At 48.5% G+C, this 16995-nt stretch overlaps 1 protein-coding gene across 1 annotated transcript in view; it reads left to right on the forward strand.

Annotated features, from left to right (window-relative positions):
- The window catches only part of CATSPERG (cation channel sperm associated auxiliary subunit gamma), a 28915-nt gene extending 19967 nt beyond the window's left edge, over positions 1 to 8948 (forward strand). The window contains exons 15-27 of the mRNA XM_052656485.1: positions 508 to 721; positions 1047 to 1109; positions 1214 to 1400; positions 1490 to 1608; positions 1751 to 1831; positions 1922 to 1978; positions 5980 to 6136; positions 6294 to 6357; positions 6492 to 6587; positions 6851 to 6940; positions 8311 to 8403; positions 8497 to 8596; positions 8694 to 8948. Of these exons, the coding sequence (XP_052512445.1) occupies positions 508 to 721; positions 1047 to 1109; positions 1214 to 1400; positions 1490 to 1608; positions 1751 to 1831; positions 1922 to 1978; positions 5980 to 6136; positions 6294 to 6357; positions 6492 to 6587; positions 6851 to 6940; positions 8311 to 8403; positions 8497 to 8596; positions 8694 to 8948 (1576 nt within the window). The remainder of the gene's footprint in view (positions 1 to 507; positions 722 to 1046; positions 1110 to 1213; positions 1401 to 1489; positions 1609 to 1750; positions 1832 to 1921; positions 1979 to 5979; positions 6137 to 6293; positions 6358 to 6491; positions 6588 to 6850; positions 6941 to 8310; positions 8404 to 8496; positions 8597 to 8693) is intronic.
- Positions 8949 to 16995: the final 8047 nt, after the last annotated feature.

Below are 16995 nucleotides of genomic sequence, written 5' to 3' on the forward strand. Positions count from 1 at the left end.
TGGAGAAGAGTGTTCCAAACAGGGGGAACCCCTTGTGCCAAGTGAAAGGGGATTGGGTGATCAGCAACTGAGAGGGAGTGTAGTATGGACAGAATGCATTGCCAATGAAGTGCCCTGGAGACCAGGCGGAAAAGGTGACCCTGGTGGTCATAGGGAGGAACTTGAACGTCATGGTCAGATTTTACACCCTTCTGCTCACCTGCAGAGGAGCCCAGGGAGGCAGCTGGGAGTGGTGGAGGAGTGAGGTGGAAGAACCCTTAGAAGGTTGGGTACCGTGGAGGGGTCGGGGAGAGTCTAGGATGCGGTCCAGGACTCTGTTCTGAGGGGTCGAGGGACAAGCAGATGAATACGTCCAGGGGCCGAACCTGAGGAGGAAGGTCAGGGATTGCGTAGGTCAGGATCAGCCTTGCGTAGTCAGTCGTGCAGGAGTGGGAAGCAGGCCCGCGGAGGTTCCTGGTGCGCGGATCCCGGGAAAGTCAGCTTCCGTCCTCCACTGTCGCCGCTCAGGAGCCACCTGACGCTGTCCTTCTCCAACTTCTGCCCCTTCACGGTGATGCGTCTGCGGGAGCTGCCCAACCCGAAAATCTACACGCGCCAGGAGCGCTACCGCGCGCAGCCGCCGCGTGTCTCGGAGCCCTGGGGCTTCCACAGCGAGAACTCGCTGGCTGTCTATCAGGGCCTCGTCTACTACCTGCTCTGGCTGCACTCGAAGTACGACAAGGTGGGCGCCTTCCGTCCGGGGCGGGTCCTACCTGAGGTGGTATCGCAGGGGCTTCTATGCTGCAGAACCGCGGCGGAGGGCGGAGCAGAGCCGAGCCGCCTCGGTGCTTCCGAGGCTGAAGGGGGGCCGAGGAGGGGATCAAGCTCGGCTCAGAAGAGATGGCTTTGGGCTGGGGGCGAGGGTAGGCGGTCGGGCCGAAAGCCGGGGTTGGGTGTGTATCTTTCAGTTTGGGTCAGGGGCAGGGACTGAGGCTGGGGACACTGCCTGTCTGGGCACGCCCCTTGACATACCCACCCCCTCCCCTCGGTGCCTGCAATTCCTGCAGCCATACGCGGACCCAGCGCACGACCCAACCTGGCGCTGGTGGAAGAACAAGAAGCAGGACCAGGTGCGTGGAGAGGATGGCGAGTCGGGGGAAGGGGCCGAGCCCGGATCTCCCCCTCACCGTTCCCCTGTCCAGGCACTGACTTTGCCCCGCACTCCGTCGCCTAGGATTACCACTTCTACCTGGCCAGCAACTGGCGGAGCGCGGGCAGTGTGCACGTTGACATGACCAGCTACGAGAAGATCTACGACCTCAAGGCCGAGAACGAGCTGCCCGAGCGCATCTTCCTGGACAAGGGTACCAGCTACAGCTTCTCAGTCTTCCTGACCGCCCGGAAGCCAGAAGTCCTGCACGGTCGGTGGGCGGGGCCTGGGTGGTGCCTGGGGGCGGGGCTTCGACTGGGTCACGCCCGCAGCCTTAACCCCGCCCTCTGCTCCAAGCAGGCCCCTCCTTCCAGGTGCTGAGCCCGGTGGATCTGGCTGTGGTGCTGGCGGACCCCCACTGCATTGAGGCAATAGTGAAGGAGAAGGTCCTTGTTAATCTCACCTCGGTGCTTTTCTGGGTGAGACTAGGTGGAGAAGAGGCGCTGAGGTGATGGCGGAGCTACTGGGGCAGTATACCTGTTAGAAGCCCGCGGTTATTTGAAAGGAGCCTGGGTCCTCCCGCTGGCCTCCTGACCCCTTCATTTCTGCCCCCACCCCCAGGTTAAGCTCAGTGATAAAAGGTCTTGCTTTGACCAGGGAATTAGTGGACATCACCTCATGAAGACCTCCATGCTCGTCAAGGTATGTGGTCCAAGCCTGGAGGGTAGGGATGCAGATGAGGGGAAGGACTAAGCCATGGGGTCCCGTCTCATCTCCTGCTCCTACTCGCAGGTGTTGGGCTCGTCTGGGCACTGCTTCCAGAACACGAACCAGGGGCCCCGTATGCAAGTATTGGACTTGGGGTCCTGGGCCCTGTGCTGGGAGGGAAGGGTGTGGGTCAGTCTCAGCAGGGTGGGATCTGAGGGCTCTAGCTGGGAATCCCATGAATGCCTTCCTAATTTTTTCTTTCTCATACATTTTTATCATTTACCCCACCCAGCCACCCCCTCCCTCCTTTAATCCATTCATGTTTTCAGGAAGGGCTGCATTGCATAGATCATACACAAATTTGTGTGTTCCTTCTGATACTGTTCTTCTAGGGGAAATTAAGTATCTGTGACGCAGGGCTTGTTTTTCCAACTGGTCCAAAGGTGGCATGTGAATAAGCTTGGCTCTCCCTTCATGCCTTGCTCTTCTCTTGCTCGCTCACCCGTGCTTTGTTGAAGCCTTTGGGTCCTTGGTTCTTCACCTGCCATGGAGGCAGGCAGTGAAGCTCTGAGAGATGCAGACGTCTGCTCTGAGTAATCCCCGGAGCTAACAAGTGGTAGAGGAGACCTTGTTCTCATCCACTTCCCTGCCCACTCTCCAGGAGACAGACCCTGGTATTTCTCTTTCCTGGGTTAGCATGCGTGCATGCTAAGTCGCTTCAGTCATGTCCGATCCTTTGCGACCCCATGGACTGTAGCCTGCCAGGCTCCTCTGTTCATGAGATTCTTCAGGCAAGAATACTGGAGTGGGTTGCCATGCCCTCCTCCAGGGGATCTTCCCAGCCAGGCCAGGGTTAGAACCCTTATCTCTTATGTCACCTGCATTGGCAGGTGGGTTCATTACCACTAGTGCCACCTGGGAAGCCTGAGTTACTATGACCCAGGGCAATTTAAAAAAGGGACTTGTAACAGCTCCCAGCTCCTTGGATTACATGGGATATTCAGGGTCAAATGCAAGGAAGAGTGACCACAGCCCAATAACTGTTTCCTGCTAAACTTAATAGTGCACACTATTTTCCTCTTCATCACAACCCCAGAAAGTCCGTTAATATCTCTATTTGGGCCCAGCAGATCCCTTCCAGGAATCTGATCCACAGCACACAGTTACTGCAAAAGACTTGGAGACATTCTAAGTGTTCATTACTAGGGGAGTGGTTAAATAAAAGGTGGTACATCCATTCAGTGGAAAACTATGCAGCAATTTAAAAAGAACAGGGTGTGTGTTTGTGGGGGGTTGGTGGTGGTGCGGTGAGTGAATTCCCTAGTGGTCCAGTGATTAGGAGTCAGTGTTTTCACTCTTGTGGCCCAGGTTCAATCCCTGGTTGGGGAACTAAGATCCCACAAGCCTCGTGGTGTGGCAAAAAAAAAAAAAAAAAAAGAAAAGAAAAGAAAAAAACAAGAGCAAGGCGGCAGAGATCTCCACATACTGCAACAATGTATACTTGATATTGATAACATATATTCATGTTTGCTTTTATTTTCATGAAGAAACTATGAGGAAAAGGGCAAGAAAGTATTCATAATGGTTCCCTACTGGTTGAATGAGCCCTTCCCTGGTGGCTCAGAAGGTAAAGAGTCTGCCTGCAGTGCGTGAGACCTGGGTTTGATCCCTGGGTTAGGAAGATCGCCTGAAGAAGGAAATGGCAACCCACTCCAGTATTCTGGCCTGGAAAATCCCATAGACAGAGGAGCCTGGTGGGCTACAGTCCATAGGGTCACAAAGAGTTGGATATGACTGAGTAACTTCACCTTCTTTCTTTCTTTACTGGTTGAATAGGGAAGAGTCAGGACAGTTGGAAGATAGGAATGGAAGTGAAATTTTCACTATGTATATATGTGTGTGTCTGTGTGTGTATCCCAATATACATCCACTTATCTATCTATCTGACCATGATACCCGCCTAAAGATTGCTTTTAAAAAGTCAATGATTTTTTAAAAGCATCTACTCTTTTTTTATTGTAGCTTTTTACAAAAATGATTTTTTTAATCTTTGGTTGCACTGGGTTCTCCTTGCTATGTGCAGGCTTTCTCTAGTTGCATCAAGTGGGGGCCACTCTTCACCGTGGTGCATGGGTTTCTCACTGGGGTGGCTTCTCTTGTTGCAAGACACAGGCTCTAGGCATGTGGGCTTCAGTAGTTGCAGCACTTGGGCTCAGTAGTTGTGACTCCTGGGCTCCAGAGCACAGGTTCAATAGTTGTGGCACTTGGGCTTAGTTGCTCCAAGGCTTGTGAGATCTTCCCGGATCAGGGATCAATGCATCCTGCATTGGCAGGTGGATTCTTCACCAATGAGCCACCAGGGAAGCCCCAAGATACTGTATGTTAAAAGGTGATGTGCACTAGGAGAAAAAGAAACAGGCAAGAGGCATAGGTAGGGAAGCCTTTTCCATAGGATGGCTTGGGGAAGACCCTGCTGAGGAGGAAACATTTGAGCAAAGACTTGAAGGAGGAGAAGAAGTGAGCATGCAGTTATGTATCAGGAGGCATGCCAGTGAGAGGGGACAGATAGCAGAGGCCTGGAGATGGGAGTATGTTTCCTGTCTTAGACTAAAGGAATAGCAAGAAGCAAGCATGGCTGGAGCAGGGTGTACAAGGAGGACGGTGGAGAGAGATGAGGTTGAAGAAGTATTGGGCAGGTCACATAGGAGGCATCTGAGCAGAGGGGTGACTCATGTTTCACAGAGTCCATCTGGCTGCAAGTGTGGGACAGCCTGGAGGGGAGAGACGGGAGCAGGGAGACCACGGGGAAAAGAAGATTGGGCCAGCCCAAGTAGGGCAGAAGAGTTGGGGGAAAAGAGTGGCTCTATCTTGAACTCTAGAGACAACAGGATTTCTGAATGGACTGGATGTGGAGTTGAGAGAAAGAGAGGTTTCCAGGAAGAAACCAAGGCTTTTTAGCTTGAACACAGAGGGATGGAGTGCCATGAACAGAGGTGGATTGGGGAAAGATTGAATCTGAGAAATCTTTGCAGTGATTCAGTGGCTGATAGGTGTAAAGTCTTTGGCTCAGGTGCAATCTGTGGCCAAAACCCCTCTCCACAGAAGCCACCAAGCCCAGATTTCAGTCTCTAGACGCCCATGTCCTTCTGACAATGTGGTGAAATCCTTGGGCCCTAACCCCAGACTAGGCCAGGAACCTTTCATTCCCAAGATACTGCACTCCCATCCTGGGCCCTACTTCCCTCATGTATCCCATGCTTCCCCCAAGTCTACTGCTGAGGAAATCAGGCTCCAGCTCAGCTCTTCATTGTCTTATTTTTTGGCTATGCAGGCTTGTGGGATATTAGTTCCCCAACCAGAAATTGAACCCAGACCCTTGGCAGTGAAATCAGAGTCCTAACCACTGGACCACCAGGGAATTCCCTCAGCTTCAGCCAGTTAAAGTCCAACAAAGAGCTGGGACTTCCCTGGTGGCTCAGACTGTAAAGAATCTGCCTGCAATGCAGGAGACCTAGGTTTGATCCCTGAGTTGAGAAGATCCCCTGGAGGGGGAAATGGCAACCCACTCCAGTATTCTTGCCTGGGAAATCCCATGGACAGAAGAACCTGGCTGGCTACAGTCCATGCGGTCACAAAGAGTTTGACATGACTGAATGACTAACACACACAGAGGAGCTGGCTGCTTCATAGGTGTAGGTGTTAGTGGTTTTGTATGTCTTATTCTGAAGGCAGTTGGTAGCCACCTGACTCAGTTTGAATCCCGACTCTACCACATTCCCAGCCATGTGTGTGATTTCAGATAATTAATAAGTGACTTGACTTCTCTGTGTCTCACTTTTGCCATCTCGTTAAATGGAGCTGTTAATGGTCTATATTATGCAAGGTTGTTTTGAGGATTAAACAAACTTGAATATGTAAAGCTCTGCGCAGAATCCTTCCATGCCTTGTGCACAGTATCCTTCCATGCCTTGTGCACAGTAAGAGCTATGCAAGCCCTTGCTATTTTTATTGTTTTAACGGTAATAATAATAACCAGCTTGGCCCTAGTGAGGGTGAGCCTGGCAGGTAGTGATGGTGTGTGGGGGAGGAGGGGTGTCCCTCCTGCCGGACCCCCAGAACCAGGCTTTTCTCCTCCCCCTCAGAGCAACCTGATGGTGCCAGTGCTTATTGGCTGCCCTCCAGGCAAGCGCCTGGCCTTCGACATCACTTACACGGTGCAGTACAACCGCGTGCAGAACAAACACTACTTTGACTGCGTCAAAGTGGACCCGGAGATGCCCTGCTTTCTCTTCCGGGACAGTGGGTGTCCAGCGCCCTCTCCTTTACCCTCCCCGGCCCTTCCTGCCTGCCCGCTCACTGCCCCCACCCATCCTCTGCTCTTCCTTTGGGTCCTTTCATCTCTCCTCCTTCCCCTCTCTCATTTCTCCTCCCGGCCTCCACCCCTCCGATCCCACAGTCTTCTACCCATTCTTCTTGATCCAAGATTTGGTGACGGGCGATTCTGGCAGTTTTCAGGGCAGGTAAAGTGGGGGCCACGCCGGCGGCTGACGGGAGTGGGCTGGGGGCAAGGGACTGGGGTGGGGCGCAGAGAAAAGGGGGTGGTAGAGGTGAGGCAGGACTCCAGACAGCCCCTTCGAATCTCTGCTCCCCACAGCTACGTGCTGAAGGTGGTGGGCGGCGGGCCCACCCTTGACACCATCAAGGAATACAGCGAGGAGGAAATCTACCGCTTCAACAGCCCGCTGGACAAGTAATTCCTGTGGGACCAGGCCCATAATCGGCCCTTATTCCCCTGCAGGCCCCCTCCAGCTGCCCAGCCACAGACCAAACCTGAGCTGCAAGCCATACCCACAGGGCCCCGCCCACAGCGCAGGCTCCCAGGCTCCTGCAAACTCTAGCCCTCCTGTGGCATGAAGCTCCACCCACCCAATCCCCACCCCCTTCCCCGCCTCCTTTTGGGGCTTTGGTCCGCTGAGGCCCCGTCCCCTACTGAGGTTACCCCTGCCTGCGCAGGACTGGCAGCCTCATCTGGACCACGGAGAACACAATGACCACCGAGGACTTGTCCTTCAACATCATGTCCCACAACAGTTTAGGCATCGAGTGAGTGCCTGGGCCGACTGCAGGCCCCTTCTCCCCCATCTGCCCACATTCTGTCGGGCCTTTCCATCCATTCTGCCTCCGGGAGACTCCTTGGTTCTTAAGCTACACTGACTGTCTTTGTATTCCTCGAATGAGACTGACTTTGACCTTTATGCAAACTGGATCCTCTATCCACAGGACTGGTCCTTCTTAATCTTTCTTCAGGCCTTAGTTCAGATGCCACTTCCTCCAGGAGGACTTTTCTGACTGTTATAGGTGGGACAGTTGGCTCTCTCATCCTCCTGTACCTTCCCTATTCTCACCCTGACCCTCTGAGCTGTCACTGTCTCTCGTGGAGTCTGTCTCTCTTAAAAATCCAGGTCTAGAATAGATAACATAGTATTTGTTGAATGAGACAGTGAACAAATTCATTCATTCTTGGTAGGCATTTATTGACCTTTGAATGGAGGTATCAATGAATGAATGAAAAAATGAAGTAAGAAGTTAGCATATAGCAGGAATTCCCTGGCGGTCCAGTGGTTAGGACTTTATGCTTCCACTGCTGGAGGCTTGATCCCTGGTTGGGGAACTAAGATCCTGCAAGCTGTGTGGTATGGCCAGGAGAAAAAAAAAATTAGCATATAGGGCCTCAGTAGCTTTTTTTTTTTAAGTTCTCAAAATTTTTATTACGAACAGAACAGTGACAGAATATAAGCTTACAATTGTTGTTGCTTAGTCTATGGGGTCACACAGAGTCAGACACGACTGAAGCAACTTAGCAGCAGCAGCAGCAGGAGCAGCAGTCTATAATTTGTATCTGACTCTTTGCCACCCCGTGGACTGTAGCCTGCCAGGCTCCTCTGTCCATGAAATTTCCCAAGCATAAATAAGTATTTTTGATTTAATCAATGAAAGAAAATGATGCCATAAGCAAATAAAGGAAACGAATGAGTGAACAAAGTAACCAACTTGCACCTAGGCAGTATTCAACCTGCATTTATTGGCTATATGAAAAAAGGAATGAAGATGTGACTTGTACCTAGCAGCTGCTCCAGCTCTATTGGTGCCATGAAGGACTAAAAGCAGTAAAGAATAAATGAGGAACTGGCACATCATAGGTATACAATCTATAATCTAGATGAATACATAGGAACAGAGGAATTGACAACTCCCCTAAAGAAGGGAGGAAAAGAATGGATAAACAGCCTGTCTCCTGGTAGGGGGTCAGTCAGCCTTACCAGCTGAATGAGTGGAGGCGTGAATCAGGGAGAGAGGTAGGAGGTTGCACCGAGTTAGTGCTCATCCAGAACTTGTTGGGTAGAGCGGAAGATCAGGGGCTGTCACGCGCTAGGCATGATTTGTACCACAAGTGTCTGAACTTGCTCCCCCAGGTGGCTATGTCAGGAGAACTCGCCGTGCCATGACACCATTCCCTACCACATCTTTGCCCCTGAATTCTTCTTCAAGGTGTTGGTGAGCAATAGGTGAGGCACACACACAGCTGAGGTGGGATCGGAGGCTTCCTGGGGGAGGTGCCCACCTCCTCCCCACCCCATCCTGACCCCCATCCCCACCAGAGGCGTGGACAAGAGCACCTATTGTGACTACCAGCTCACCTTTCTGCTGCACATCCACGGGCTCCCGCTCAGTGCCAGGCGGGCCTTCCTCATCCTCCTGGTAAGTGGCTGCCCTGGAGCTGCCCTGCCTGGTGGAGGCACGCCCCTGACCCCGAACCCAGACCGCCTACCGTCGCCTGTTGGCCCGTTTCCTGCAGGTGTCAGCCAGCTTGTTTGTCGGCCTGGTGATTCTCTACATCGTCTGCTGCCTTCTGTCGCCCTACATGGTGAAGTTTTGCAGTATCCTTCGATGGAAGATCAACAGCATCATTGGCTTAGAATCTTACTACACCTACAGTACGCCCTCCGACAGCAGGGCCTTTAGCCACTCCGGGACCGTGTCTTGGAGAAACTCCAGGCTAAACTCCAGGGTTTTCTACAAGGGAGCAGAGGAGCACAAGGCTGAAACTTAAGGACTCCTTGAAAAGGAAGTCTACCACCTAAGCCTCTGGCCTGCCCCAGCCACCACCCACCCTTGTCTCTTATGTCCTGGGTTGCCTTGGACATGTAACCTATCGCTTGGTCACCCTAGGCCTTTCTCCCTGTTTTGCTTGAATTTTCACTTCACGTTTCAGCATCAGCTATGGAACCTTGTAAGGACTCGTGTTCAGTTAGTTTGTACCACCCAGCTGCATAGGTTATTAAAATATCAAAATCCTCCTGTGCCAAGCTGGTGCATAGTGACTTCTCTGTATGCCTGCTGGCTCAACCCTTCCCCAGAGTGCCCCAGACCTCCCTACAGTCCAGCAGGGTCCTCCATGACCCAGGTCCGTTGCCATGGCCTACAGTCTGTTCTGATTATTCAGTGCCTAGGTTTAAAGCTAATTGTGAAAGATTTTGCATGGCAGCACCTATCTACCGTCTAATTTAAGGAAGGGTCTCTGGGGAGGTTTAGATTTTGGTTTTAGTTGCAAGTAGCAAAAATTTCTATGGTCCACATGGAAATGGTAATTTATGGACTTTGTTAGGACAGGCTTCAGGTACAGCTTGATCCAGAAGCTTCAATGTCCATAGAATTCTGGCTCCATTTCTCTAGCCTTCCCTGCCCTGCCCTCATCTGAGGGTGGTCTCTGACCTCAGGCCAGTGAATCTCACAGTCTGAGGCAGCGCAACCATATGGTTTATTATTCAGAGGAAAAAAGGGGCTGGAGTCCAACATTCCCAGGCAAAAGTCCTATTGGTCACTCTGATTGGATGGGGTTGAATCATAAACTCAATACTTTGCCACTCACTCTGCCAGACGGATGAGACCTTGTTTGGCTTAAGCCCTTCAAGAACCCACCCCTGGAGCTGAGGGTTGTCAGTCCCATCCTAATCTCTTGCTTATGTGGGGAAGGGACATTCTTGTAAGGAACATGTGTGTCAAGAAGGGGAAAAGGAGGACTTCCCTGGTGGTCCAGTGGTTAAGAATCCATCTGCCAATGCAGGGGACATGGGTTCCATCTCTGGTCCAGGAAGATCCCACATACCTTGGGGCAACTGAGCCCATGCACTCCAACTATTGAGCCCCCGCACTCTAGAACCTGCAAGCCACAACTTCCAAGCCGGTGCACCACGAATACCAAAGCTCGCGCACCCTAGAGCCCGTGCTCTGCAGCAAGAGAAGCCACTGCAAAGAAAGGCCTGCATGCCGCAAAGAGAGCGTATCCTCCACTTGCCACAACTAGAGAAAACCCACACCCAGCAACAAAAACCCAGCACAGCCAATAAATAAAAATTTAAAAATAAAAAAGAAGGGAAAATGGAGACCAAAAGTCAAAAAGCAAATGTGCCCATGTCTTCTACTTCCTGTCCACCCAGTAGGCTCCACTCTAGCCTTGGGTGGTTTAGATAGAGGTCTTGGGTGGAGTGACTGTGCAAGTCCTCTGACCAGCCCCTCCACTCCTTCACTGTAGAAGCAGAGCCCCAGGGGACACTCCCTCTGAGGGGTTGCCAGGGCGGACAGCTGAACCAGCTTGTCCGTGCTGAGGCAGCATAGCTCCAGAGCGGGCAAGGCCACTGAGGTCACATTATAGAGCTTGGGAATCATCAGAGGAGCATTCAGAGTGGAGAAACTGAAGGACGTGGTCAGATGTAGAAGGATGCTCTGGCTGCCCTGTGGAGGACAGCTCAGCTCTCAAGGCAGCAGGCCAGGGACTGGTGCAGGAGGGGACGGTGCTGGACCAAAGCCTGGTGTAGGAAGGAGGAGAGGGGGCAGGCAGGAGGGATGCTCAGGAGGTCTAGTGAACAGGCTGTGAGGCTGGCAGGCCATGGCAGGGGAGTGGGTGCTTTTAGGAAAAGGTCCAGGCTTCTACCCTGGGGACTGGGGGACAAAGAGGCTATTTCTGAGATGAAAACTGAGGAAAAGGAACAGGTTAGGGGGAGATACCGAGACCATTTTGGGTCACAGTAGGTGTGGGAGGTCCCAGAGACTTCTAAAGGAGTCTATTCAGGAGGCTGTGGGAACCTCAGGTCTGGGGTTCAGCAGGGAGGTCAGCGATGGCCAGGCAATATGCACAATAATCAACGGTACAGATTTATCAACAAAATTCATTGCACTAATGCAAATTAAGGAGAATGTGACGAGACAACATCCTATTTTGACCCAAGTCCATTTGAACTGCTGTAACGGAAGACCATCGACTAGGTGGCTTACAAATAACGGAAATTTATTTCTCATACTGCTGGAGGCTGGGAAGTCCCAGCTCAAGGCGCCGGCAGATGTGCTGTCTGGTGAGAACCTGCTTCCTGGTTCATGGGTGACCATCTTTGTACTGTGTCCTCATGTGGCAGCCACCAGGGCTTCCCTGGTGCTCAGCGGTAAAGAACACGCCTGCCAATGCAGGAGATGTAGGTTCAGTCGCTGGGTTGGGAAGATCCCCTAGAGAAGGAAATGGCAACCCACTCCAGTATTCTTGTTTGCAGAATCCCCATGGATAGAGGAGCCTGGAGGGCTAGAGTCCACGAGGTTGCAAAGAGTCGGACACGCCTGAGCGACTAAACAACTGACAACACATGGTAGAAAGGATGAGGAAGGTCACTGGGGCCTCTTTTATATGGGCATTAATCTCAATTATGAGGGTCCTGCCCTCACAACCTAATCCCCTCCTGATACAGTTACGTTGGAGGTTAGGTTTCAACATAGGAATTGGTGTGGGACTCAAACTTTCAGTCTCCAGCAGATCCCTTTTCTTAGATTAGCAAGTAATTTTCACGATGTTCTATTAGGAAAATTCTATCATTATCCCCATTTCATAGATGAAGAAACAGAGGCTCAGGTGTGCCACCTGTATGATTACATGAATAGGTATTTGCAAAACCTTTTTCTAAAATTCAACATCCATTTCTTGTATTAACCCTAAATCAGATAGAAATAGAAGGAAGCTGAGCAAGGTTATCAAATTACCTGATTCCTAAAGACAGATGGCATATGGCAGATGGCAATTAAATGCCAAAGCCATTTTCAATAAAATTTTATAGAGTCCACATACATGAAAAACAGCTAATAAACATGTTCAGTTAAGTTGAAGTACACAAAATCAACCCCAAAATCGGTTGCATTTCTATACACAAGCAATGAATAATCAGAAAAAGATTTTTAAAAAACAATCCTACTTACAACCAAAAAGAATAAAATATTTAAGAATAAATTTATACAAGGAGGAAAAACACTTGTGTACTGAAAAGTACACAATATTGCTGAAAGGAATTAAAGACTTAAATAAATGGAGAGACATCCCGTGTTCATGAATTAACATTGTTGGCAATGCCATCTGTATTAGTTTGCTAGGGCTGCCATAGGAAAACACCTTTTAAGATCTTTTATGATTGGTTTCTGAGGCCTCTCTTCTTGGCTTGCTGATGACTGCCCTCTGGTGGTGTCCTCACAGTCTTTCCTCTGTGTGGTCATGTCACTGGTATCTCTTCGTGTGTCCAAATGTACTCCTCTTATAAAGACACCTTTCAGATTGGGTTAGGGTCCACTGGGCCTTGTTTTAAAATAATCATCTTTTAAAAGACGGATTTCAGGTCTTAGTTGCAGCATGGGGACTCTCTAGTCGTGGCACCCAGGCTTAGTTGCCACCCAGCATATGAAATCTTAGTTCCCTGTGCGTTGGTCGTTCAGTCGTGTCCAACTCTTTGCAACCACATGGACTGTAGCCCACCAGGTTCTTCTGTCCATGGAATTTCCCAGTCAAGAATACTGGAGTGTGTTTCTATTTCTTCCTCCAGGGGATATTCCTGACCCAGGGATCAAACCTGGGTTTACCCACGTTGTAGGTAGATTCTTCACCATCCGAGCCACCAGGAAAGCCCCTGACCAGGGATCAAACCTATGTCCCCATGCATTGCAAGGCAGATTCTTAACCACTGGACCACCAGGGGAGTCCTGAAAATAATCCCCTTTTTAAAGGTCCTACCTAAAGAGCATATTAAAAAGCAGAGAGATTACTTTGCCAACAAAGGTCCGTCTAGTCACGGCTATGGTTTTTCCAGTGGTCATGTATGGATGTGAGAGTTGGACTGTGAAGAAAGCTGAGCACCGAAGAATTGATGCTTTTGAACTGTGGTGTTGGAGAAGACTCTTGAGAGTCCCTTGGATTGCAAGGAGATCCAACCAGTTCATCCTAAAGGAGATCAACCCTGGGATTGCTTTGGAGGGAATGATGCTAAAGCTGAAACTCCAGTACTTTGGCCACCTCATGCGAAGAGTTGACTCATTGGAAAAATCTCTGAAGCTGGGAGGGATTAGGGGCAGGAGAAGGGGACGACAGAGGACGAGATGGCTGGATGGCATCACCGACTCGATGGACGTGAGTCTGAATGAACTCCGGGAGATGGTGATAGACAGGGAGGACTGGTGTGCTGCAATTCATGGGGTCACAGAGTCGGACACGACTGAACGACTGAACTGAACTGATCTCCAAATACAGTCCTGTTCTGAGGTCCTGGGGGTTAAGGCTTCAGCATATACATTTTAGGGGAATACTATTTAGTCCATAACATGACCCATAGTGCTATACAGATTCAGTGCAATCTCTAGCAAAATCCCAATGGCAATTTTGAACATCTTAAAACTCATATGGAATTGCAAGGGACTCCAAATAGCCAACACTACCTTGAAACAGAAGAACAAAGTTGGAGGACTCATACTTTCTGTTTCAAAATTGCAAAGCTACAGTAATCAAAACAGTGTCTGACTGGCATAAAGACAGACATACAGACCAGTGTAATGGAACACAGAGCTCAAAATAAACCCTCACATATAGTCAATTGATATTTGACCAGGTGCCAAGATCCATCCAAGGAGAAAGGACACTCTTAACAACAAATGGTACTGGGAAAACTGGATGTCCACATGCAAAGGGAAAAAGTAGGCCCTTCTCTTATGCCAGGTACAAAAATTAACCAAAATCAAACCATATTTCTAAATTCAAAGGACTTCCCTGGTGGTCCGGTGGTTAGGACTCCCTACTCTGAATGAAGGGAGCCTAGGTTTGATCCCTGGTCAGGGAACTAGATCCCACATGATGCAGCTAAGACCCGGTAGAGCCAAATAGATCAATAATTAAAAAAAAAAAAGATGAAAAAACGATGATTTTAAAACAGAAGATTTCTAAATTTAAGAATTAAAACTACCGGAATTCCCTGGTGATCCAGTGGTTAAGACTCAGCACTTTTCCTGCTGTCAGCCTGGGTTCAATCCCTGATCGAGAAACCAAGATCCCACAAGGAATGCAGGATGGGAAAAAAAGTTAAAGCTATAAAAAAAAATAGGGGGAAATCTTTGATATGTCAATGGTTTCTTAAGTATGATGCCAAAAGTACAGGCAACATAAATTGAACCTCATCAAAATTTAAAACTTTTGTGAATCAAAGGATATGATCAAGACCAAAAAACCCAACCCATAGAATAGGAGAAAATATTTGTAAATCATGTATCTGATCAAGACTACAGTATAGAAAATGAAAAACTTCTGTAACCATAAGCAATTCAATTAAAAATGGCCAAAGACTCGAATAGAGATTTTTCCAAAAAAGATACGTAAAATAACCAATAAACACATGAAAAGATCATTATTTTTTTTAAATGAAAAGATCATTAAAAGCGCATTCAACATCATTAATGATCAGGGAAAGTCAAGTCAAAACCACAGTGAGCTATCCCTTCACACTTATTCAGTTCAGTCACTCAGTCGTGTCCGACTCTTTGCGACCCCATGAATCACAGCACACCAGGCCTCCCTGTCCATGACCAACTGCCGGACTTCACTCAGACTCACGTCCATCGAGTCGGTGATGCCATCCAGCCATCTCATCCTCTGTCGTCCCCTACTCCTCCTGCCCCCAATCCCTCCCAGCATCTGAGTCTTTTCCAATGAGTCACCTCTTTGCATGAGGTGGCCCAAGTACTGGAGTTTCAGCCCCAGCATCATTCCTTCCAAAGAAAACTCAGGGCTGATCTCCTTCAGAATGGACTGGTTGGATCTCCTTGCAGTCCAAGGGACTCTCAGGAGTCTTCTCCAACACCACAGTTCGAAAGCATCAATTCTTCGGTGCTCAGTTGTCTTCACAGTCCAACTCTCACATCCATACATGACCACTGGAAAAACCATAGCCTTGACTAGATGGACCTTAGTCGGCAAAGTAATATCTCTGCTTTTGAATATGCTATCTAGGTTGGTCATAAATTTCCTTCTAAGGAGTAAGCGTCTTTTAATTTCATGGCTGCAGTCAACCATCTGCAGTGATTTTGGAGCCCCCAAAAATAAAGTCTGCCACTGTTTCCACTGTTTTCCCATCTATTTCCCATGAAGTGATGGGACCAGATGCCATGATCTTCTTTTTCTGAACGTTGAGCTTTAAGCCAACTTTTTCACTCTCCTCTTTCACTTTCATCAAGAGGCTCTTTAGTTCCTTTTCACTTTCTGCCACAAGGTTGGTGTCATCTACATATCTGAGGTTATTGATATTTCTCCCAGAAATCTTGATTCCAGCTTGTGCTTCTTCCAGCCCAGCGTTTCTCATGATATACTCTGCATATAAGCTAAATAAGCAGGGTGACAATATATATCCTTCACGTACTCCTTTTCCTATTTGGAACCAGTCTGTTGTTCCATGTCCAGTTCTGTTGCTTCCTGACCTGCATACAGGTTTCTCAAGAGGCAGGTCAGGTGGTCTGGTGTTCCCTTCTCTTTCAGAATTTTCCATATTATTAGTGATGGTTATAATAATTTAAAAATGACAACAGATACAGGTATTGGCAAGGATATGGAGAAACTGGAACCCTCGTATGTTGCTGGTGGAAATGTAAATTGCTTAGATGCTGTGGAAGAGTTTGGTGGTTCCTCAGAATGATTACCCTAGACTTACTGAGTCATTCAGCAGATCCATTTCTGGATATACAACCCAAAAGTATTGAAAATATGTTCTCAAACAAGTACATGTATATACATGTTCATATCAGCACTATTCACAAAGTCAAAAGGTGAAAACAGCCCAAATGTTCATCAACGATGAATTGGTAAAGCAAATGTATATCCACACACTGGAGCATTATTCAGCCATAAAAAGGAATGAAGTATTGATATATTCTGCAACATCTATTAAGGTCAAAACCATAATGGTTTTTGTGAAAGAAGCCAGACATCTAAGGTCATGTATTTTAAGATACCGTTTATATGAAATACCTAGAATAGGCAAATACACAGAGACAGAATGCAGACTGATCATTACCAGGGGTGAGGAAAAAGTAGGGAATGGACAACAACAGCTTAAGGGGAATGGAGTTTCTTTCTGTGATGATGAAAATGTTTTGGAGGTAGGTAGAGGTGGGTTTTTTTTTTTTTTTTCAGAGGTGGTATTTGCACAACATTGTGGATATAATTAAGTGACACTGAATTGTTCCCTTTAAGATGATTAATTTATGTCAGTTTCACCTCAACATGAAATATATACATATATATATCATGTATACAAAAAACAGTATGATATTTACCGAGAATAAATATTTTAAAAGCAGTATGGGGCTTCCCTGGTGGTCTCATGGTTAAGAATCCACCTGACAATGCAGGGGACACCTGCCAAAGCAGGGGATCCAGAAACATCCCACATGCCACAGAGCAGCTAAGCCCATGTACCACAGCTACTGAGCCAGCACCCTAGAGCTCTCGAGTCACAACTATTGAGGCCATGCGATGCAAATGCTGAAGCCCGAGCGTCCTGGATCCTGCGCTCTGCAACAGCAGAAGCCATTGCAATGAGAAGCCTGTGCATGTCCACAAAGAGTAGCCCCTGCTTGCCACAAGTACAGAAAACCTGCACAGAGCAATGAAGAAAAAAAACCAAACAAAAAGACAATATGGTATTTATGAAGAATAACTATAGACCGATAGAATATAATGAATGACTTAACACGTCTGATTACTGAAGAGATTTAATATAAGATATAAATGCTTTTCATATTGGTGAGAAAGTGAT

This window comes from Budorcas taxicolor, chromosome 18, assembly GCF_023091745.1.
Source record: "Budorcas taxicolor isolate Tak-1 chromosome 18, Takin1.1, whole genome shotgun sequence".
Taxonomy (NCBI): domain Eukaryota; kingdom Metazoa; phylum Chordata; class Mammalia; order Artiodactyla; family Bovidae; genus Budorcas; species Budorcas taxicolor.